Source organism: Cyprinodon tularosa, unplaced genomic scaffold (assembly GCF_016077235.1).
Source record: "Cyprinodon tularosa strain WSP-4 unplaced genomic scaffold, ASM1607723v1 ctg108, whole genome shotgun sequence".
Classification (NCBI taxonomy): Eukaryota; Metazoa; Chordata; class Actinopteri; order Cyprinodontiformes; family Cyprinodontidae; genus Cyprinodon; species Cyprinodon tularosa.
In genome coordinates, this window is record NW_024037871.1 from 900,179 (window position 1) to 923,631 (window position 23,453).

The following is a 23,453-nucleotide window of genomic DNA, read 5'->3' on the forward strand; positions in this document are numbered from 1 at the left end:
ATGGAAGAAAGGGTTTCTCTGAGTTTTTGTTTTTTTTCTTTTTTTATGCAAAATATTCCTTGAAACCTGTTGATTATTTGCAACAAAACATTTGCTGGTTCTGTGACAATGCTCCAACGTATTGGCAATTTCAACAGCACTGCATCCCTTCAAAATATAATTTAGACGAGGAACAGATGTTGCCTTGTAAAATCCACACCTTAATATGAAGTTTTTATTTCCTTAGACAACATGCCTTGATGGAAAATTATTTGATTAGTCAATATGTTATATATCCTACCAAGGTTAGAATTTCTACTTACCTGTTGTTGACTAAAAAAAAACAAAAAAAAAAAAACAGAATGTTTTTATTCAAACAAGATTTTGTGTCTGGAAAAAGACCCAGCTGACACCGAGAGCTGATTCTATGGAAGGCTCAGCACAAGGCGAGCAGTCAGGCTTTCATTCCAGCATTTACAGGTTAACTGTACTTATCCTTACAGATAGGGTGAGGTGCTCTCTCATATCAGACAGAAGTTATTAGGTAGTCTCAGTATCAATCAGAAACTAACATGGATGCTTCTCTCAGGGGGTTTCTCATGGTGTCATGGAGCCACATATAGTGCTATTAAGTATTTTGATAAGAAAAACACTATTCTAATATCTTTAATGATGCAAAGAGTAAAAAACAAACTTTTGGGTTGAACTGAAGAGGTATAAACAGATATCAGATAAAGCATGTGGCCAAATCAGATATCATTTACTCTCTCAAATAAACAGACTTTGAAGTCGTTTGACATCACCTGATTCTAGGGCTGAAATGATGAATCGGATTTATCGTGATTAATCGATTATTGAAATAATCATAAACTAGTTTAGTAATCAGTTCATCGTTAACTGGAGTATAGAGACTCTAAAATGACCTGTTCCAATGTTATAGGTTATTTTATTGCAATTGTTAGTGAATGTGACTGATAAGATGTACACCATGGAGAGCTTCAAACCTGTTGCTTTGGGGTGTTTACTCTTTAGTTGGAACACATTCTTATCAAGTGTTCAGGATCACCTAGTGACAGCAACCTTTTCAGCTCACTTTCAAAATGAACACAGGGCTGATCTATAAATGTGTGTAAAAAATAGGTAAAATGTTATTTGCTATAGGGAGCATTTTTAAGCCATTATTTTATGTTATCTGTATGTTTTTAAGTATCCAATATGGTGGAACACTCTCTGCTCTTGTTCATTTGAATTCAGATGATCTTTCTATGAATCAATGCTCAATGCATGATTGTCTTCTGGATTGTGCATCCTATCCTAATGCCTTAATCATTCTCTCCTTCTTCTGCTGGTGATGCTATCTAGTGTGGCATCCTGTTTAACAAAATGTGCGTTGTTATAAATTCCACAATTTTAGTAGGAAGAGATGATAAACTTCCGCTTCAGATAGTACATCAAGTGTGCAATGTTATGAAAATGGTAAAATACATGAGCCATGTCATAGCACATGATTTATCTGATAATGAAAAAGGTTAGCAGTCAAGGATTGTAGTGAAATGGCTGTAGAGCCAACATTTTTAAAACATGTTTCTAATGATGTATATACAAAGGTGCAGCCAGAAAATTTACTAAGGGTGGCCAGGCAATAACCAATGGTGGCTAAAAGCGGATAGGTGCCAGAACATCAGGGTCAATCTACACTGTTCTAAAAGGAAAAGGAACAAGCACAACATCCATATTTTCTACATAAAGACAAAGTATATTTTCCTTCCGCCTTTGCTAACAAATAGATGCATATATTTAAACATCCATGCTGTCTAAATTAAAGGTGTAGTGGACAAAATTCTTTCAGTTTTGAGTTCTGGGGTGGATATCTTATTCATTGTCATTACTTACGTATTTTTATTAATAATCATTCTGCAAATTAATATTTACATGTTCTAATATCTACATCAAATGGATTACTAATTATTAAAGTAGTTATTTATCACTGATATTAGTGAAGAGTCCTAGATGACTTGCAGAGACCTAATTTTCTCTGTACCCAATATAAGACCAAGAGGATGAATTCTATACTTATCATCTTTAATGTTAGTATATATGTGCATAATTAACCACAGTGCTTTTTTTGTCAGGTAAGAGGTTGGCCCCGTTGGCCCACCCCCGTGGCCCCCCATCTAGCTCCGCCCCTGTATATAAATAAATATATATATATACAGGGGTGGTCGGTGTCAATGGACAGACGGAAACCAAATTTTTGTCTAAGATGATGTTTCCACCCCTTAACTGCTTGAGTCTAAGTGTCATAGTCCAATTTATAAATTGAGCCCGAAGACTCAAACAATATTCCTAAATCTATCTGAAAAGAACTTATGAAATGTGTATTTGTCTTACAGTAGTTACATTATATGAAGTATTAGTAATGAATACTTTACTACTAGTATTTGGGGTAAGTTTATATGATTTAAATTGTTGATTCTAAAGAAAAAAGTGAAAGAAGAAAAATATTAACTGATTGTGAAAACTTTTAGAGTTCATATTGAATCATCAGAGAAATGTTTAAAGAGCAAATATTATTCAGCATATTAAAAGTGATACACAGGACCAGTGTCCGACAGACACAGCAGCTGAAGCATTTATCAGAAGGACAAACCTTTTAGAGCTACTAATAAGAGCTGCAGTGATTGTCTGGCAGAACCTGGACTGAATGCTTCTTGCACAATCCTGCTCTGACAGACAAGCACGAAATTGAGACTTATCAGTGAAAACCAGTTTCAGGGATGATGCAACACTAATCTCTATGCGTTAAGTCTAAGATAACACACCCTCGCTCTGCTCACCCTTTGACACAAAACATCTAGATTAAAACTAGCAGAACAAATCAGTATTTTCCTCTTAATAGTAATAGTGTTAGTTTTTGTAGCAGTACAGATTGTAGAATAACTATTAATATATTTTTTTCCTAATTTATCCTAAACCTTTTCACGGGGGTAAAATTTAGTGACGTTTAATGGATCTAATGTTCTCTGGATAGTGACAAAGTACAAACACGCCTTTGCAACAACTGTGGTCTTGTCCTAATTTCTCTGAGCCGCCGGTGGGTGTCGCTATAGCACAGCGTTAATGCGATAAACCAAAGAAGGTCACGTGACTATATGGATGCAGTTTTGAGTTTGGAATTTGAAATCAGAAAAGCTCAAATTAGTAAAGAAAGTATTGTAGCAGTGTTTTTTGATATTGAAAAGGCATATGATATGTTGTGGAAAGAAGGTTTATTAATAAAAATGATAAAGATGGGTATTATAGGTAGGATGTATTGGTGGATCAAAGATTTTCTAACTGAAAGACAAATACAAGTTCAAATAGGTAAATATCATTCTGAGAAATATATTGCTGAAAATGGTACTCCACAGGGAAGTATAATAAGTCCTTTATTATTTTCGATAATGATAGATGATGTGTTTCAAAATATAGATAATGGAATGGGTTTTTCTCTTTTTGCTGATGGAGCAATGTGGAAGAGAGGGAGGAATTTGGAATTTATTACTAAAAAGATGCAACAAGCAATTGTTAAAGTTGAAGAATGGTCATTAAAATGGGGATTTAAATTCTCAGTGGATAAGACTAAAACAATGTCCTTTTCAAGGAAGAAAATTAATGATGGTAAATTAAAATTGTATAATCAAGAAATAGAAAGAGTGAGGCAATTTAAATTTTTAGGGGTTTGGTTTGACGAAAGAATAACATGGAATATACACATTAAAAAAATCTTAGACAAATGCAAGAAAGTAATAAATATTATGTGATGCTTAATTGGTAGGGAGTGGGGAGCAGATAGAGTAGCACTAAAGAATATATATACAGGATTAATTAGATCGGTGATAGACTATGGAAGTATTGTGTATAATTCAGCAGCAGAGACAAATCTACAAAAACTGGATCGGATTCAATATCAAGCATTGAGATTATGTACAGGAGCAATTAAAACTACTCCAACAGCAGCATTTTTAGTAGAAATGGGAGAAAGAAGAGAGCAATTAACATTAAATTATTGGGCTAATTTAAAAGGTAATAGAAAGGATCACCCAACTCTGCAAGTAATAAAACCCTGTTGGGAAAAAAAGTAAGAGATATTAGAAGTTTTTGTTGGACTGTGCAGGAAAAAATAACAGAATTCAAAATAAATCAGATTAGTATAAGCCAAACAGTTCCATTATCAGTTATACAACCATTGATAATTACAGATGCTAGGGTAGATTTTACTTTGTTGGAAAGAAGAAAGGATAAGGAATTCATATTAAACTCATATATAGTACAGGATTATATTAATAAATATTATAAGTATGTAAAAATGTATACAGATGCCTCTAAAAATACAACAAATCAAATAGGAGTAGCCTTTATCGTACCAGAATTTAATGTTAAAATTAGGAAAAGAATAAGTGATGGACTTTCATTTTATACGGGAGAAATGATTGCAATATTATTAGCTGTTCAATGGGTGGAAGAAGTTAAGCCATTAAAATCAGTCATATGTTCAGATTCTAGTTCATCTTTAATTAGTTTGCAGTATAGTCACTCAGAAAGCAGGCCAGATATTTTAATAGAAATTCAACAGACACTGTATAGAATAAATATGATGGGTTTAGTTATAAATTTTGTATGGATACCGGCACATTATGGAATTAAAGGAAATTAACAAGTAGATAAGGCAGCAAAAGAAGCTGCTAAAAATGTGTCAGTGGATTTATTTGTTAATTTTAGCAAATCTGAAGTTAAAATGTTAATTAAACAGAAAATAAAGGATAAATGGCAAAAGGAATGGGAGAAAGGAAAGGACGTTGGTTTTATAAAATTCAAAAGAAAATTCACGTTAAGAAATGAGAAGAACAGAAAGAACAAGAAGAGAAGAAACAATCATTTCTCGATTGAGGTTTGGTCATACCGGATTAAATGGTACTCTGTTTATCTAAGGGAAACATAGGAATGGCAAATGTGAATATTGTGGGGTAGATGAAACAGTTGAGCACGTGATATTATACTGTAATAAATATGAGGAGAGACAGCAATTCTTTCAAATTTTGAGTAAAGTAAAAGTTAAATTAGATTTATTTCAATTATTCAGAAGTTATTCAGATAGTAATATTTACAGTATAGTATTTCGATAACTAAAAATAACGCATTTATATAATAGAATTTAAATCCTGAGAGTTATTCTGGTCCACACTCCATTCCAGTAGATGGCGGAAATTCATCTATCTGTTGTTTGCCAATCGTTTTCTGTTTTCTTGCTTTACTCCATATCAGTTGGTGGCGGTAATGCACAATTCACAAGCCTGCCAACCGCCATAAAACCCCATAAGAAGAAGAAGAAGGTCACGTGACTCTTCTTTATCCCGGAGCTTAAAGGTAGGATCGACCAAACATGTGTGCAAATAATGTTTTCTGTTTTAGTTAAGGCGCTTAGGAAAATCTTGACAGAAGTTTATTTTAAAGGAAGTGATTGTTTATGAATGTAGACATAAGAAAACACGTATGCTAACATGCTCCGCGGGGTTAGCTCTGTGCTAATTAGCAACAGTTAACGTACGAATTGGGTTTAAACAACTTGACATTTAAATACGTATAACCTTTACAAATGTTACACTTTGTAGAACTACTTGCAGCGTCTCCTATATATTATGTTTACTTATTTGTAATAAAACAATCATGGACAGGTTATAAAACAATGTATTTAAGAGAGGATTTATCATTGCTGGATGAGCTAAGATGTTTTTCTAGGTATTCAATGTATAACTTTATTAGTTTGCCTTTCAGCACGCTCCCTGACGAAACGATGCCTGAGGTCAAGTCAACACTGAGAGAAGTTCTGCCTAAACAAGGTTTGTATTGCAGCTGTTTGCTAATCTGCACAGCAGTGTTTATAATATTACTTCCTTCCTTTTTAATGCTTCTCTGTGTCCTTTATTGATCAGCACTGGAGTGCTTTGCAAAATGTGTTTGAACCAGCTGATATTTTAACAGTTTGCCATAAATAAATAAAAACCTATTTATTATCGTTTTTTTCTGTTATTGGCCAGCTTTAAAGCTGCTGGAAAATTATGCAGGATTTTCAAAATTGTTTGATTTTAAAACCAGAAAGTCCGAAATGGGTTTAAACAACTTGACATTTAAATACGTATAACCTTTACAAAAGTTACATTTTGTAGAACTACATTGCAGCTTCTGCTATATATTATGTTTACTGATTTGTAATAAACAAATCACTGACGAGTTATAAAACAGTGTATTTAAGAGAGGATTTATCATTGCTGGATTAGATTAGATTCAACTTTGTCATTACACAGGTACAGGTACAAGGCAACGAAATGCAGTTTAGGTCTAACCAGAAGTGCAATAGCAGCAAGTGAGGGATAAATAATGGTTCCATAAATACAGGACATGGGTATTTCTACTGAATGAGTATAGAGATGAATACTATTATAAATAGTGAATATAATATATATAGATCACTAGTGTTATGAACTAAATTTACAGCTGGATATGTACCGAATATAATATACAGGTGGATATTACTATTAAAAAAAAGTTTTTACAGTTATCTACAATAGCATTATATACAGATGGGTTTTACTATAAAATGAATAAATAAAGTTTGGACAGAAGCTATCTAGATTAAAGTGCAATGGGAGGTAATTGCATATTACAGTTAAATTACGTTATTGCAGATGTATATGTAAACAATTGGTAATGTGAATAAACAGTCGGCAGTGCAAATCAATTATCAGTCAAAGTGAGTAGTGCAAGATGCAATAGTAACAGTCAGGAGTGCAGGTGAACATTACAGTCTTCTAAAAAAACAGAATAGCAAAATGGTGGTTGGTGTGAGGAAGGAGAGTAGAGTCTATCCGTGAGGGTTAGAGTTCAGTAAAGAGACAGCTCTTGGGATAAAGCTGTTCTTTATTCTGCTAGTTCTGGTCCGGAGGCACCTGAAACACCTGCCGAAGGGCAGGCGAGAAAACAGTCTTTGGGCTGGGTGGGATGAGTCCTTAAGAATGCTTCGGGCTCGATGTAGGCAGCGTTTCTCCTGGATGTGCTCAATGGTGAGTAGTGAAGTTTCAGTGATGTGCTGGGCGGCTTTCGCCACCCGCTGCAGTGCCTTGTACTCTGCAACAGAAAAGCTTCCGTACCACACTGTTACACAGTTGGTTAGGATGCTTTCTATTGCACAGCGATAGAAGTTCCGCAGGATAGTTGGGGGGAGCTGATTCTTCGTCAGTGTCGTCAGGAAGAAGAGGCGCTGGTGAGCCTTCTTGACCAGGCAGGAGGTGTTAGTTGACCAGGACATGTCCGCTGAGATGTGGGTCCCCAGAAACCTGGATGAGAGTATTATATAGCTAAGATGTTTTTCTATGTATTCAGTGTATAACTTTATTAGCTTGCCTTTCAGCACGCTCCCTGACGATAAAATCTTCTGATTCAGTACAACTTTTGGCCCCCAAAAAATAGTTGAGCAACAGCTCTAAGTGTTTACCTACTAACTTTGGACATCTAAAGACAGAATAATTTTCTGTGGAAACTTTTATAAAAGCTAACTCTAGCTAATAAGTCTGTATCTATAAATATATATATATATTTATATAAGTAAATAAATGTACTACCGCTCAGTCCTTGTCAGGGTTGTGGTAGGGTCAGTGCCTATCTCTGGCATTTAATAGGTAAGAGGCAGGGTAAACCCTGGACAGGTCGCCATTCTGTCACAGGATATATATATATATATATATATATATATAGACACACATCTCAAGATGGATGTTTATTTGTGTATAAGCATATATTCTTGAATACAGAAATATTTTTTGAATCAGAGTGCTGTTGCAAAAGAAAGTTGGTAAACTTTGTCTACATGTATTGTTTGAGCTTTCACGCTGGTTCTCTGGTAGGGCTATGTGCTGGATATGAGCACTGAACAAGTATGCATTTCTGCCTAGTAGGGGACAGTGAGGAGACGCAGGGGAATCGTCAATTGACATACCACCAGTCCTTGCTGAAGAATAGCATTGGGATCAATGCCAGATTCTCCCTACAGAGCTTCATGTTGCTGCAGCCCTTTGTCTTTTCCTGGCCCTCTTGTCTCCTCTGAACGTTGAACACAATATTATTTAGGGGTATAAGGCAAAGGGGTTGTGAATACATACACTCACCGGCCACTTTATTAGGTACCCCATGCTAGTAACGGGTTGGACCCCCTTTTGCCTTCAGAACTGCCTCAATTCTTGGTGGCATAGATTCAACAAGGTGCTGGAAGCATTCCTCAGGGAGTTTGGTCCATATTGACATGATGGCATCACACAGTTGCCGCAGATTTGTCGGCTGCACATCCATGATGCGAATCTCCCGTTCCACCACATCCCAAAGATGCTCTATTGGATTGAGATCTGGTGACTGTGGAGGCCATTTGAGTACAGTGAACTCATTGTCATGTTCAAGAAACCAGTCTGAGATGATTCCAGCTTTATGACATGGCGCATTATCCTGCTGAAAGTAGCCATCAGAAGTTGGGTACATTGTGGTCATAAAGGGATGGACATGGTCAGCAACAATACTCAGGTAGGCTGTGGCGTTGCAACGATGCTCAATTGGTACCAAGGGGCCCAAAGAGTGCCAAGAAAATATTTCCCACACCATTACACCAACACCACCAGCCTGAACCGTTGATACAAGGCAGGATGGATCCATGCTTTCATGTCGTAGACGCCAAATTCTGACCCTACCATCCGAATGTCGCAGCAGAAATCGAGACTCATCAGACCAGGCAACGTTTTTCCAATCTTCTATTGTCCAATTTCGATGAGCTTGTGCAAATTTTAGCCTCAGTTTCCTGTTCTTAGCTGAAAGGAGTGGCACCCGGTGTGGTCTTCTGCTGCTGTAGCCCATCTGCCTCAAAGTTCGACGTACTGTGCGTTCAGAGATGCTCTTCTGCCCACCTTGGTTGTAACGGGTGGTTATTTGAGTCACTGTTGCCCTTCTATCAGCTCGAACCAGTCTGGCCATTCTCCTCTGACCTCTGGCATCAACAAGGCATTTCCGCCCACAGAACTGCCGCTCACTGGATGTTTTTTCTTTTTCGGACCATTCTCTGTAAACCCTAGAGATGGTTGTGAGTGAAAATCCCAGTAGATGAGCAGTTTCTGAAATACTCAGACCAGCCCTTCTGGCACCAACAATCATGCCACGTTCAAAGTCACTCAAATCCCCCTTCTTCCCCATACTGATGCTCGGTTTGAACTGCAGGAGATTGTCTTGACCATGTCTACATGCCTAAATGCACTGAGTTGCCGCCATGTGATTGGCTGCTTATAAATTAAGTGTTAACGAGCAGTTGGACAGGTGAACCTAATAAAGTGGCCGGTGAGTGTATGCTTGCAATACTAAGGGTTTCAGATTTTTTTTTTTTTTAATCACTCAATTTCCAGTTATATTTAAAATATGTCAAATGTATGCAGACTGTTTTAGCTATGTATACTTTGGATGCTCATGGTAGCTTCATATATAAAATGTTATCAGTAGGATACTTTACCCCTTTGACTGTAAAACAGTAGCACCGAGTAAAGATCAAGCACATGGAATAAGGTTTTAACGATTAGTGATGGTGGGATTCTGAGTTTTGCCTTTAAGGTTGTAGGAAAAGTAACCATATCTTGTTCAATTACAGGGCAGCTCTACATGGAAGATGTCCCAACCATGGTTCTTTGTAAGCCAAAGCTGCTCCCACTCAAATCAGTCACCCTGGAGAAATTGGAGAAGATGCAGATGGAGGCTCAAGAGGCTGTCAAACAACAGGAGTTGGCAATGAAGGAACAAGTACAGCAGATGCCCAGCTGATGACTTGCAGCCAAAAAAAAGACTTAAAGAGTGCAATTCTGATGATTCAAACACTAGTAAAAGAGAACTTTTGCAATAAGTGGAGGAAAAACTGAGCTTAACCACTCTAGCTCCAGTGGTAAATCAGCTAGTGTAAATGATTACTTGTTAGTTTTGTATGGTTTGGTATTATTTTATATAAGTTCTGTTAATGTTATTTTTAGAAAACTTGGAATTTGTGAAGCATTTAGTGTTAAATGTTTTAATATAAATGACAACATAATAAAAGGAAATGGTTTGTATTTAATCAAACACAAATTGGTGAACGTCACATCATAAATACAAAAAAATAAACTCTTTTCAAACAGTATGTCTATTTACCTCACTGGTGGCCTATTTTGCCTGTGAAGTTCTACTTTAACAATAACTGTTTTGTTTTACAAAATAAAATAAAAAAAGTAGCATATACTAAAAGGTGCCCAGATATAAACCAGTTATTGCGATGAACAAACAACCTCCCTTTATTTTTATTTCTTCCACAGATTCATAAAGCTCTTATCACAAATTATTTATCTTGGTACAAACACTGCTTTTGGAAAACACAAAAGGAAAGGAAGGTGGCAGTAAAACCAGAAAAGAAAAAATAAAAACTGTACAAAACAACATGGAATTACTGACACTGAGGTGTGGCACTTTAAGGGATAGCTTATGTAAATATTTGTATAGAAACCCTTTGGAGAAGAGTGGTCTACTTCAATTTAAATCAAAAGTGCAGCTTTTTTTTTTTTTTTTTTTCCAGAATTATACCGTTAGAAGGGAGAACATTTTACTTCACTATTTTTTCAAAATACCCAAGTAAAAAGGTTAAGTATTTCCACTTCTTTTCAGGAATTCTGGCTCATAAGAAGGCCTCCTTAGTACCGTTAAAATTTCACAACTCCACAGTCTCCTTCGCTGACCAACCTCTTTCGGTTCCTAAAAGACAAATCACAAAGAAGATGATCAGCGCATCAATAAAACAACTTCAAATCTTGGCAAATATTTAATAAATGATCAAAATCAAAGCCCTTACCTGCGGGGACATTGGTCTCTTAGCTTTACACTGATGATTCCCATGCGAAAGCTCTTATCCACAAATTGCTCCAGGATAAAATATGCAAGAGGAACATCAATGTTTATCTCCTCGATGTCCATGTAAACTCTTTCATAGCCCTGAAAGAGATAAGGCGATTTTAACTACCTCACTATTAAAGGAGCCTTCTTTGCAGCGCTCTACTCAAACAGCAGGTGGAGCCATACCCTTCGCATTTGGTCCATGGTTATGATGGAGGACAGAGAGAGTGATTTGAGTAGCTGCAGCACCATTTTGAATGTTTTCTCCCCTCGGGACTCTAAAACCATCACGACTGCCTGGAAAGAGCAGCACAGATTTTCTTAAGATACATTTTTGTAAAGTCTAATAATAATAATGATAATAGGAGGACAACTGTAACCCTGTGTGTACCTCATATACAAATTCATGGTGGAAATGTGGGACCTCCAGGTCACGAAGGCATCTCTCTGCTTCCTTGCTATCACCAGACAATATGTACTCCTTAAGAAGCAGGTTCATCTAAAAGAGAAAATCTATTATGAAAACAATTCATCTTTCTTTAAGAAACAAAACTGTTGCACTAGTTGGACAGAGGAGCTTCTATTACATTCAGTTAACGGTGAAAAGGACTGAACCTCTAACAATAGCAAGGTTCTAATAGTGAACATATGTTAGCCCATGGATACCAATGACTGACCTATTTTAGTATGACCAAAACTAAAAAGTAATTACCTCTTTGATGAGTTGAATGACAGGTCTCTGGCCTCCTCCTGTCCCCCAGTGGTTGTCAATACGAAGACCACCCATACTCATCTTCAGCAGCACAGCTGCTCGATCTAGAGCCGCTCTGCAAATGTAATAAATCACTACCATTATATGCTGATGGAAGATTTCATGCAAAATTAGGCCAATCAAATTTCTTCCAAAATTTGCCAACAACAAAAACACACTTTTTATACTGTTTAAAGTGACTGTATTGAAGTCTGAACCTTGTCCCACATCTGAGGGCAACCAATACCATTTTTGTGACTCAGAAGAGACCATATTTGGACATGGGGGTGTTTTGCTTCTAACTGAGAGGATGAAAAAAAAAATACATTTAACTTTTTTGTTAGGTGCTAATCGTGTGAAGTCGAGTACAGAGACGATTCTGACACGTTTTACATCAAGTACAACTAAAGGAAGCTTGCCTTGTATATTAAAACATCAGATTTAACATTCAGCGCATGTTCAGGACTAAGGATAGCAAAGACATTAAAAAAGCTGAGATCTTCACATTTTAGTTCATAAAGACATATCCATAAATCCATAGAGCCACTTTAACCGTAATCCTTAATCTGTTTTGTTTTCCAAATCTATACTCTAGCTTGAACAGATCAATTAATTAACAACCATGTGCCAACCGTCAGCTCTTTTTCTGCAGATAAACATCGTTCTTTATAATAAAGTTAAAATATAAACACACAAATGTTTAATTTGAACTGTTCAAACAGCACTTTGCTACTAAGGTAACTCTACCCAACAGCTGTGTTTGACGCACTGTATCCTAAACTTTTACTAATATAGTACATGTTTATTTTTAGTCAGAATTTGTTCATCTCTACCTCTCTGCTCTGAGAGGCTTTACGTTTGGCAAACCCTGGTGGTAAAGCTCTGTGTTACATCAGCCTGGTATAGTAAACAGACAGTAGAAGTGCTTCAGTAAAAGTTGCATACCTCGCATGTTCACAGTCGACTTTGCCTTTGTAGCTCTCTAGGTAGCTTTTGGACAGTATTTGGTCGCTAACAGCCCGAGCAATGAACTGGCCCACCATCTGAAAGGAGAAAATGAATGAGAAGGATGTCCATATTGAACCCATTGAGGAACATTACTAGGGATGGGAATCGAAAACCGGTTCCTGTTCAGAACCGGTTCCGTATTTTTCGATTCCATGGCATCGTTTGGCAGCTCGCTGAATGATTCTTTTTTCGATTCCCGCAGCACCAGAGCCGAGAGCGCCGGCTCTGGGGAGCACGACTTACGTCACGTTTTTTACGTAAGTTACGCAACTTACGCAAGTTACGCAAGTTGGAAGAACTATTCGAGGAGGAAGACAACGTGCTGCGGTCACTTTGTGAATCAAAGCCCCGTCTTTCCTTAGCCCAGAGGGTAGATCAGGAAATCCAGCTCTATAAAAGCTTGCCCTCCATCCCCTGCAGGGATAGCGCCACACTGTGGTGGTGGAACAAGCAAGATACGCTGCCCTTGCTATCTGGACTGGCTGAAAACTACCTCTGTGTGCAGGCTTCCTCCACCCCATCTGAGAGGGTGTTCTCCACGGCTGGAGACACCATAAGCGCTGAAAGATCCCGTATCCTTCCAGAAAAAGCAGATATGCTCATCTTTCTGCAAAAGAACTGTTAATTTTCCCTACTACTGTTTTATAATTAGTATTTTTTGTTATTTAAAATAGGTTATTATCCCATCATTTGTTATTAGACATTGTTGGTTATTAAGTTTGTTCTTGTATTCATTTTTCATTTAAACACAGATGTTACTCCAGTTTCACATTTCCTGTGGACATCTTGATCTTTTTGAGTTTGTAAGATTGTGCAATAGTTAAGTAAACAAAGTTGATTCTGATAATCAAACTGTTTGTTCTCCTTTTTCCCCCAAATTGGAATCGAAAAAAGAATCGATTAAGAATCGAATCGTTTCATAGAATCGAAAAGGGAATCGGAATCGTGAAAATCTTTTCAATTCCCAACCCTAAACATTACATAGTGGAATATAAATCACACTAAAAGACTGTTTCTCTTTCCAAATAATAGAGGTCAAGTGAGGCATTGTATGTTTGCTGTGAAATCCAAACAAACGCAAAAGTACAGTGCCACAGGTTTATTGGCCGGATTGAGAGCATCCCAAACAAACAGGGATATAATGGTTGCCCTTAGAACATGTGCCTTTGTTTACGCCAGTGGGGGCCGCACAGTTTTGGGAGACCAAAGAGCCAGCTCTGGACTTTTTGCCACCACAAAGCACTCCCTCATTGTTTCTTTTTGGACCAGAGGCAGCGTGGTGCGTTGCGGGGGCCAGACTAAGCGTGTGAAAATAGGAGACCCTCTAGTGAAAGTTCAACATAGAGTGGGGGAAGGGCATTCATAATGCCCCAACAAACCCCCCCAAAAAAAGAGAGAGCAGGGACTAGATGACTGGTCAGATAAATCGGACAATGTAAGAAGGGGATTGGTGAGGGATGCTTACAAATAAGCCTCTGGGTGCTCTTTGCTGAGCATGCATTTTACCAGAAAAGATAGACAATAGTGAGAGATTTAATGTCTGCTCAGACTGAAAAGGAAAGAGCACACAGAGACACACGCTCTCTTCTCTTGCAAACCAACAGATAAAACCACAGCGGTGTTCCCCTCTGCTCAGCCACAAGCAGAGTTAAAGTTCCAACAAAAACAAAACAGGATGGCAAGTGTTATGACAAATAAGCCTCGCTCAATGTATGTTGCATTTTATTTCCTTTTACAACAAATCCACAAGTTTCAAAGAAAAAGCTTCTTAAAAGAAATCCCCCATGGACTTTTTTTCCTCCCCGTTCTGTTCAGTGGTGTAAAGAAAAATGGATGGCGATTGGAATGACGATAAGAAAAAAACTCCACCTTTCTCTTTGGGAATGACATTTGATAGGAGCAAAACAATTACAATCTGACATGTTTGAATAAAACTGATTATTTTTGTCCATGTAAACATAGCTAACTTTAAAACATTACTTAAAAATAAATATAAATATAATAAACTGAAAAGCTGCGATGACACCTGCAAGACTTTTTGGGGTGTATGTTCAGCTGCCTGAGGCCTTCAATGACCTCCAAACATCTTCCTATCAAGTCAGAACAGCTATCCTGACCATACTGCCACCAGATCCATGTGTTCAGGCTGATTAGCAGTTACCACCAACAGCATTTAACTGGTTTGGGATGTTTTAACAAAACTCTTCACATGGAGTTCAATCACAACTGAGCAACACTGAGCGTCACAGTGAGTACTAATGGAAAAGTGCCTCAGTGTTGGTATTCCCCGAAGTAAATTGAGCATTTATGGATATCTTTTAAGGACCAACATAGCAGGGTCTCTGTGCGGTTTTTCCCTACTTTTTAATTTCAGCTGATGGGTTGAAACTGCTATTAGTATTTAAAGATTTTGATGATTTTGATTCTGATCACTGGTCTTCATGATCCCATTCATGATCCCATTTGCTCCCTGATGTCTAACAAGCCTTCAAACATCATCTGTTACTGAAATCTGGTTGCACTATTTTTGGGCGTCAGGGCGTATAGAGCTGCATGTTCATTTCTGCCACACCTTTGGATTTTTATCTGTATATGCTCTTTTACGTTGGTCTATTAAATAACACCCCCCATTGTTGTTGTAATGTGAAAAAACTTCTTCTACTGCTTCATTCTTGTGAGGCACAAGAATGAAGCAGTAGAAGCAGCTCTTTCCTAAGTAAAAACAAAGTGCTGCAAAAACACTTTCAGAAAGTAAACAAAACTGATTTTCTTCCCCCTCAAACAGCCGCTAGTCAGAGGTTCTAGAAACTTACTTGAGGCGCCCCAGGTGTATCCAGGACCAGATCTGGCAGATCACGGAGTAGTTTGTCAAAAGAGACCTCCATGTCACTGGGGGAAAGAACATTTCCACACAGGTCAACCAGCAGCCTGGAGGTAAGCTCCCGCTGGCTCGCTTTGGCCTCCAGGGCCAGAGACACAGCAAGTGAGGGCACCTCGCTCCGCATGGGCCCCAGGTTCATCTCTGCAAGCAGCTCCTGAAGAAGGGAAATTACCTCAGTTTGCACTAGTTTAAGGCTGCAAGGGAAACAGAGGAGCCTTTTTCTGAACAGGAGTATTCTTTAAAAAACTTACAGCTACTTCATTGGTGTCTCCATGTTCAAAGTATTCCTGCACTATAGGGGTAACAGTCTTCTCAAAGTCCCTCTCATCCAGCGGAGGCACCACAGTCTCGTACACACAGTTTTCCTGTCAAAACACAGCAACATTGTTTTTGTGTCAGGAGGACAGACGTTCAATCTGGAAAATTGCTTTTATCACTTTCCCACAGACCAATGCCATTTTTATACAATGCTAAAGGGAAAAATAACCATCTCTCCCACACCTTTTGCTGTGCAATGCTAATAAGCTGCATAAGAGATGGCCCCTATGGTTTTCCCTTTTCAATGAAACTGAAAATTCTGGCTGTTTGTCAACATAAAGCTGCTGATGTGAACACTGAGTAACCAGGTAATCAAGGGTTACCACCTTTCATCTCTCATGAAAACACAACAAATTGCTTTCCTTATTGATATGATACCAGACACAATATTAAACTATCAAAGAAAAAAGGCTGATTCAGTATTTGACAGACAGGTGGCAACCCTAGAGCTAATGCTGCGTTCACACCAAACGCGTTTTGAGCAGGCGGTTTACATGCAATGCCTATGATTGAGGAGCATGAAGGCGCACAGACTGGGGGGTTAACTGATTTTTACTTGATCGAGGAATACTATTAAAGATATCTGAAATACAAACAAATATATGTTAAAACGGCCACTTAAAATAAGTAAAGATTTGTAGATATCTGAAATGTAGTTCTTACTAGTTTAAATTTAATCCCAGAGTACTTAAAATGTATTTCTACTGGTAGAAATGTAATTAGAGATATCTAAAATACAATTCTGACTAGGAGTATTGTAATTGAGACTAAATAGAATGCTTTAATGCCATCTATAATAGAAATGTGACTAGTCACCCTGGCTATTTTATGTTAAAATGGAGCCTCTTTATTCTGTTGAAAGTATCTAAAACTAAATAGATAGATTTAGATAGGCATTATTAAAATTGAGATACTGAAAATTCTAATTTAACTAGTCATAAAATAAGTAGTTGATATCCGTAATGAAATTTCTACTAGCAGAAAAACATTTCAGATGTCAAGAATTGGATTTCTGGATGTTATGTTATATTAATTTTGGATGTCTAAAATAGTAATTATGACTAGCAGTAACTCTATTATAGAGATCTGAAATTAGAATTCATCCTTGTCAGAATTAATTTTAGATAGGAAGAATGTTTATTTTTTGATATCTGGAAGTAAAAGCCCAATACACATGAATGGGAAACATGACTTCATTTGTACTAGCAAGAATTACATTTTAGATTTCTGAAATATTCATTTTGACTAGGAAGAAATGCATTTGAGACATCTGGATTATATATTCAGTCAAGCTAGTAAATGTCAAAACGGCCTGCCATAGTAGCAGCTCATCTTGAAGCAGCGCCTCGTGGGCCGCTTAGCATCAGAGGTGTGAGGCGAGCTTCACAATCAGTAGATACCAGAGCTGGAAAAATTTAACCTTTTGAAGTTTCTGCAGTCAAACCCTCAGGTTTTAAATCCAAGTGATCATATTATGAGAACTAATTGGGGTGTGTGCCTTTATCAAATACTAAACTAAACAACTGTTCTTAATGCAAATGAATGGCAGATATATTACAATAATTACCTGATCTTCATCAAAGTTGGGGTCTTTCTTGTCCACTTCCACGGGTTCGTAGACTTCACCCGATCGTCCCCACACACCCTTTCCTCCAGCCCCACCTGCAAATAAGAGTCAACGGTTATGTTACTCAAAACATCTGACCACCAAAATGTTAAATAAGCAGGGGGGAAATAAAAGACTATGAGAACCACAATGTCGTGTTTCTGCTCCCTAAATGGTTAACTCAAACCAAGTTTTACATTTTGTTTTCAAGCTTTAAATATGAGCTTCAACATTGCTGTGGCCAATATGCAGATCAGACTGCATATTCTGTGTAGGCCTAAAACAAAACAACTAGGGGGTGACCCCCAACAGATTGCAGACAGTTTAAGAATCCAAACACCAAAGCAGCTTGAAAACATCCTTTAAAACCCCTGTTAGTTCCACCCAGTCTGTGGGTGGAGGACTATATTTAGCTAATCCCACATCAGTTGACAATCCATCCCACTCCTAGGTTACAGTCTGATTGCTCGTTAGCTTTACAAAAAAAAAGGAACAAAAAAGGAAATCAGCACACTTGACATTAAACATTTCTCATCTTAACTAGAAAGTGTACATATTTAAGTCCAGAAAATGAAACTCCTTAGATATGAACGCTTCTGTTTCAGCAGCCCTGTACTGTAACCAAAAGAGGAGAGACTTTCCACCAAGGAAAAACTGGACATGCCCTTTAGTCTACTGCCTATGTAAAGAAGGCAAGTTGACAAATTCAAAATAGTCTGAAAGGGAGTCTAAATGAGAGCTGGTTACATCACTAAGAAGATGCAGATTGTTAACAAACAGCAAAAAATACAAACCTCCTCTTAAGGTTAACTCCTTTTGACAACACAAAGAAAATACATTTAGATGCACTTTAATCACAGCATTTTGTTTCCATTTATAACCCATAGACATGCTCAATTGCTAACTTTAGACTAATTCATTCCTTAACTTACATTTCATTTGAGAAAGATAAATATAATGCTAGACAACATACACACTATCTGACTGAGTTCTGTGTTAATCCTTGAGCGGAAGATTACAGAAAAGCTTTAATGAATGCTAGACATGAAGAAAGCTTGTTTTAAAGGATGTGTGCTTAAGATCAACCAACTGCTTGTTTACAGACAGAGATAGGTCTATATATCCATGTTAAATGTCTAATTGTTTAAAGGATCAGCACTTGAAAGACAACTGCAAGAAGTAGCTAGCCCCTTTGATGGATTAGGATTCTAGGTCCTGCTGTCAAATGATCCCTTAAAATGACAATAACTTAAATGCTGTTGAGTAATAATATGCATATCACATTAGAAAGAAGCAGTTACCTTTTTTTGGCAGGCCTCTGCCCTTTCCCATTCGGGACTTTCGGTCGAGCAGCTTGCTTTTGGGACTCGTCGGTGCCATAGAGGTTCCTCTCACTACGTCCCCATTGTCACTGAGGGAGTCCCCCCTGCCTGAATCCCTGGAGGAGTTTTTACGCAGCCTTCGTTTGGCCTTTGCCTTCAGCCGAGCCTCGTGGATGTTGTTGCTGGAGGAAGACAGCCAGTTCCCATTGATCTCGTTGTTGATGATGATGTTCTTATTGGAGACACCAGTTCCTCCATTGTCTTCCTCAGCCGAAATGAAGGAATCGCTGAGGACCTCAGCCTCTGTTAAACACATAAGAACGAGTTGGTGTACACACCTAAAGCAACAAGAGCAGCAAAAACACACGTGCTGCTTCATTTTTGATGCTTGAACAAGTTTAGTTCTGACACGGGGCTGAAGCATATTTGCTGCTCTAGCTGCGCGGTGAAAAAGTGGCTCCGATGTGTGTTGGGTGTAGCTACTAGGGATGGAACGGTTTATGAAAACCGTCCGAATCGCTCGGTTCGCGTGTGTTGCAATCGGTTCATGCGCGGCTCCTTTTTCTCATAGGTGAAGCGTGTACACTCCAGCGCAGAAGGTGGCGGTACTGCGACAAAAGCCAACCACCAGTAGTAAACAAGAAGAAGAAGAACCAAAGCAGCGTAGCCGGATGTAGCAGAAAAATTCATTTGTTGTGGAGAATTGTGTGGGTATGGCGAGTGGGAAAGAACAGGAGTTGAAGACGCACCAGCAGCACTTTATAGGTCTGCTGTATGGGACCACTTTGCATTTAGAGTGACCTACGATGACAGCGGAAAGAAAGTTGTGGATAAAAGTGCAACAGTGTGCAAGCATTGTGCAACACGTTTTGTTTATGCTAACACCAACACGGCCAACATGTCATGCTAACCCCGAAATCCCTCATACTGCGTTCCAGACCGCCTGCACAAAGCAAAGCCTACAGCCACCGCTGTGGCTCTCATCCGGTCCGCTCTGAGTGCCGTGGCATGCGCGAGATGATTAAATTCAAAGCAGCAAAACATGCGGAAATGATCCAGGGTTTCCGCGGATCATTAAAAATAATTACAATTAATTAATTTTGTTGGATTTTTTCATTAATTTAATTAATTTTTATGGGATTTTGGGGTAACAATCAAGATATACCAAACCGAAAACCGTGACCACAAAACCGTGAACCGTACCAAACCGTGGATTTTGTGAACCGTTCCACCCCTAGTTGCTACCCTATCCTTTCTTTGCCTGTAACAATGGCAGCTATATTTCTCTGTGATCAGTGGGTAAAAAGTAGTTTAAATCTATTTTGAAGTGAGAAAGTCCACCTGAAACATTGTCAGTGGAGTCAGTTCATCCAGATTACCATCTTGCCTTCAAATATTATTTCTGTCTGAGCGGCTCAGACGCCCATACACCGGCGGTGCACTGGCACTAGGAATCCCATTCAACAGCAACCTATGGCCCGGTCACCTCCTCGGGGTTTGCCGCTGCGGCTGGAAGGCGTTTTTCATGTACGTAATCTAAACTGCAGGCACCAGGATAATAAAAGTGAACATGTTTTTGCCAGCAGATTTGGGCATTTTAAGTTAATTTCGGTGTTAATAAAATGTTTCAGAGGAGTGATCACAGCGCTCTGCATCATCACTGCTAAGACATGCGGCTCTAGATGCGCTGTAGGCAGCATGTGCCTTCATGTGTTTTGAAGCCGTGGTTTCGAGGGGTGGTCTGAAGGGAGAGGCATGGTTGTGTCTGTTCAAAAATACAGCCTGCTAGAACCGTTTTTTCCATGATCTCCTACAGCACCTTTAATTTACTCCTGATTTATAATTTCGGTTTGAATTAAGAAGAACTATTCTATGGTTATCCGTTTAATCTTTTGGCTGAGTCATATAAATTAACTGACCAACATCTGATTTAATCCAAAATATCTAAGCATTCCTAAAAGGCTATTTTTTGAACGTTGCAATATTAAATAAAATTACACCTTTAGATTTTTCTTCTACTTTGGTAAACAATTGTCCACAGGTTTGTAGATAAAAGTTTATTTAAAATTTTAACCTGCACACATGATCTTTGTATTGTAAGGTTATTGCTTTATTAATGTAAACAGCTTTATTGTCAAGTTATGTATAGAAATACACACGCTTAATTTGAAAATGCCAATCTACATTGATTTGAAGAAAAATATAACAACACAGCATGTGTGCACAATATTTAAGTTATGACAACATTAACTAGGCTGTTATCTAAAAAAAAATAAATAAATAAAAATTTGCTGGAAAGATTGAGTCATTTCAGTGTAGTGAGAGGAAATACAAAAATCACCCACTTCTACATAAAAATAGTACCACTACCCTACCTCAGTCTCAGCTGATGAAGTATTTGAGGTTTCACACTTACCAACAGGGTTAGCGTTCAGCCAAGCCTCGCAGTCGGTCGCCATGGTTTAGAACAGAAAATAGCTTCACACAAAGAACTGCAAAAAAATAATATAACAATTAATGATATAAAAGCATACATTTCGTTAAAGACGCGCAGTGATCTGCCAAGACATGTCGCAACACAACCCCTCTGCCGTTTTCCATTCAAACCCGCACTGTTGACAAACAATGGCTCACGAGGGTTTAAACCGCTAATATAAAACAGACTATAAACCCTTCAATAAATATGTCTGTATCCTAATTTACATGAAAACAGACTTTAAACTCAAATTGCAAAAATAATAGTAGGGTAAACGCTTGTTTGACTGTCATTTTGATTCGTTACCTTGCAACTTATCTCGAAAACAACAAACGGTCGCCAGCTAAATAGGCGAAGCTAGCAACATTCTACAGATGCTAAAGCTCGAAGGAGTGTAATTCAACACATTTTAAATGTTTTATCAGGAATAAAAAACGAAAAAAACACGTACCGTTTTGCCGCACGAACCTTTCCACTCAGATGAGAAAGCTCCTGCTTTTGTTTTACTTACCCAGCAACGCAGGCAGCGGTGCTTATGCTTCTCTCATCTGATTGGCTGAGAAGAGGGGGCTGTTTCACGACAGCCAATAAAAACGCAACACAGAATTTGTTCTAGAAAATTCTATGCAGATCCATGAGGTCGGGTTGTTTATAAAGGGCTGCCCCATGTCTGTGGTATAGCAGACTTGTAGGTTGTACGTTCATAGCAGCTTGATAATAAGGTGCAGAGAACAGGACAAATAATAATCAGATCGAATGTATATATTAAAATTAATAGTAATATTTAAAGCAACCTTTTAAAAAATAAAAAAAGGAAACTTGGAGACTAAGACAAAACAACATTTGTTCAATGTCACAAATAATGTGAATATGATGTAAGTTTATACCGCCTCTTTTAAAGTGTCTGAAGTAATAACTTTAAAAATATTTTACTTAGAATGATAACAATGACCAAGATTTACAAACAGAAAACACACAATATATTTTAGCAGGGTATGTAAATTATTGCAAGCCAATCAAAAAAAAAGTACATTTAAATGAAATATAGTACAAAACATTTTATTTTGTAGGATTACACCAATGCATTCAGTGTAGGTTCTGTTTCTGTAGGTTCGGATCATTCAATTCAGACCAAAACACAGATTTAAATGAGACAACTGAGGGGCTTTCAGTAACTTCTGTAAATATCTAGAAATTTCTAGAAAACGTCAACTCATGCAAGAAGGTGTGACCAATGATAAAGATGAGAATATGCAGATGCACACAGAATCAGACTGCAGAGCTTCTGCATATCTTTAAATTTTGTTTCTGGCATCATTATATTAGCAAAGAGGTTCATAAATCTTTTTAAACAGATTCAAAGGGGAAAGAGATGTACTGGGATATGGAACATGCAATAACAGACTAACAGACAGCCCGAAACTAATTTCAGGGAGATGCTTATCATACAACCCCCGCACCCCCAAACTCAAACACACACACAAAGGATCGCACCATGCCCCATACATCATGCATACATGCACACTTAAGGCCAGCAACTTCTCATAAACTGTTTATTAACTAACAGTAAATTCTTAAACACAAAACAGAACAGTATTCGTCTTTTATTTTCAATGTTCAATACTTCAATCTTGTAGCCTTGAACATTGGTTGTGCTTTCTATTTTTCATGGGACCTCAGCATACAGTGCACCTCGCCACTGTGTCATCGTTCCTCACCATGGCTGGTTCTAGACAAGGGCCAACGGGGGCCGGCACCCCTGTAGATCATGTCCTGGCCCCTGTACTGAAGACATAATACTTTAAAGAAATTCTAATGATGATCTGGGCTGGTACAGACATGGTTATTGATGGGTCCTTTGGATCTATTTCATTCTTTTTCTTTACAAATTCTCTTTTACTAATTATTCAAAAACAATAAGGTGATAGGTTCAGTGATATTGAGATAGGATCCCAGTTTTCATCTGCTAAATGTTTTTTTCCTCACAACAAATAGATAAAAATGCTCTAATTTTTACAGATGAATTTAACAGTTTTTGTTGAGTTCTAATTCAAATTTTATAGAAAACGGTAGTTTTAAGGTAACTTAAATTAAGTCAAAAATATGTAAAATTCCTAAATCATAAATGTATATAGACC

At 37.9% G+C, this 23,453-nt stretch overlaps 1 protein-coding gene across 1 annotated transcript; it reads right to left on the reverse strand.

Moving 5' to 3' along the window:
* Positions 1 to 10,337: 10,337 nt before the first annotated feature.
* Positions 10,338 to 21,904, reverse strand: pdcd4b (programmed cell death 4b). The gene is made up of 12 exons (XM_038291180.1): positions 21,767 to 21,904; positions 21,256 to 21,331; positions 18,819 to 19,142; positions 17,479 to 17,573; positions 15,845 to 15,958; positions 15,526 to 15,747; positions 12,650 to 12,747; positions 11,666 to 11,780; positions 11,345 to 11,452; positions 11,140 to 11,250; positions 10,913 to 11,052; positions 10,338 to 10,815 (listed from the first exon to the last, which is right to left on the reverse strand). Exons 2-12 carry the CDS (start codon positions 21,296 to 21,298, stop codon positions 10,764 to 10,766), a joined length of 1,422 nt encoding a protein of 473 aa, XP_038147108.1. The 5' UTR covers positions 21,299 to 21,331; positions 21,767 to 21,904; the 3' UTR covers positions 10,338 to 10,763.
* Between the last annotated feature and the right edge of the window lie 1,549 nt (positions 21,905 to 23,453).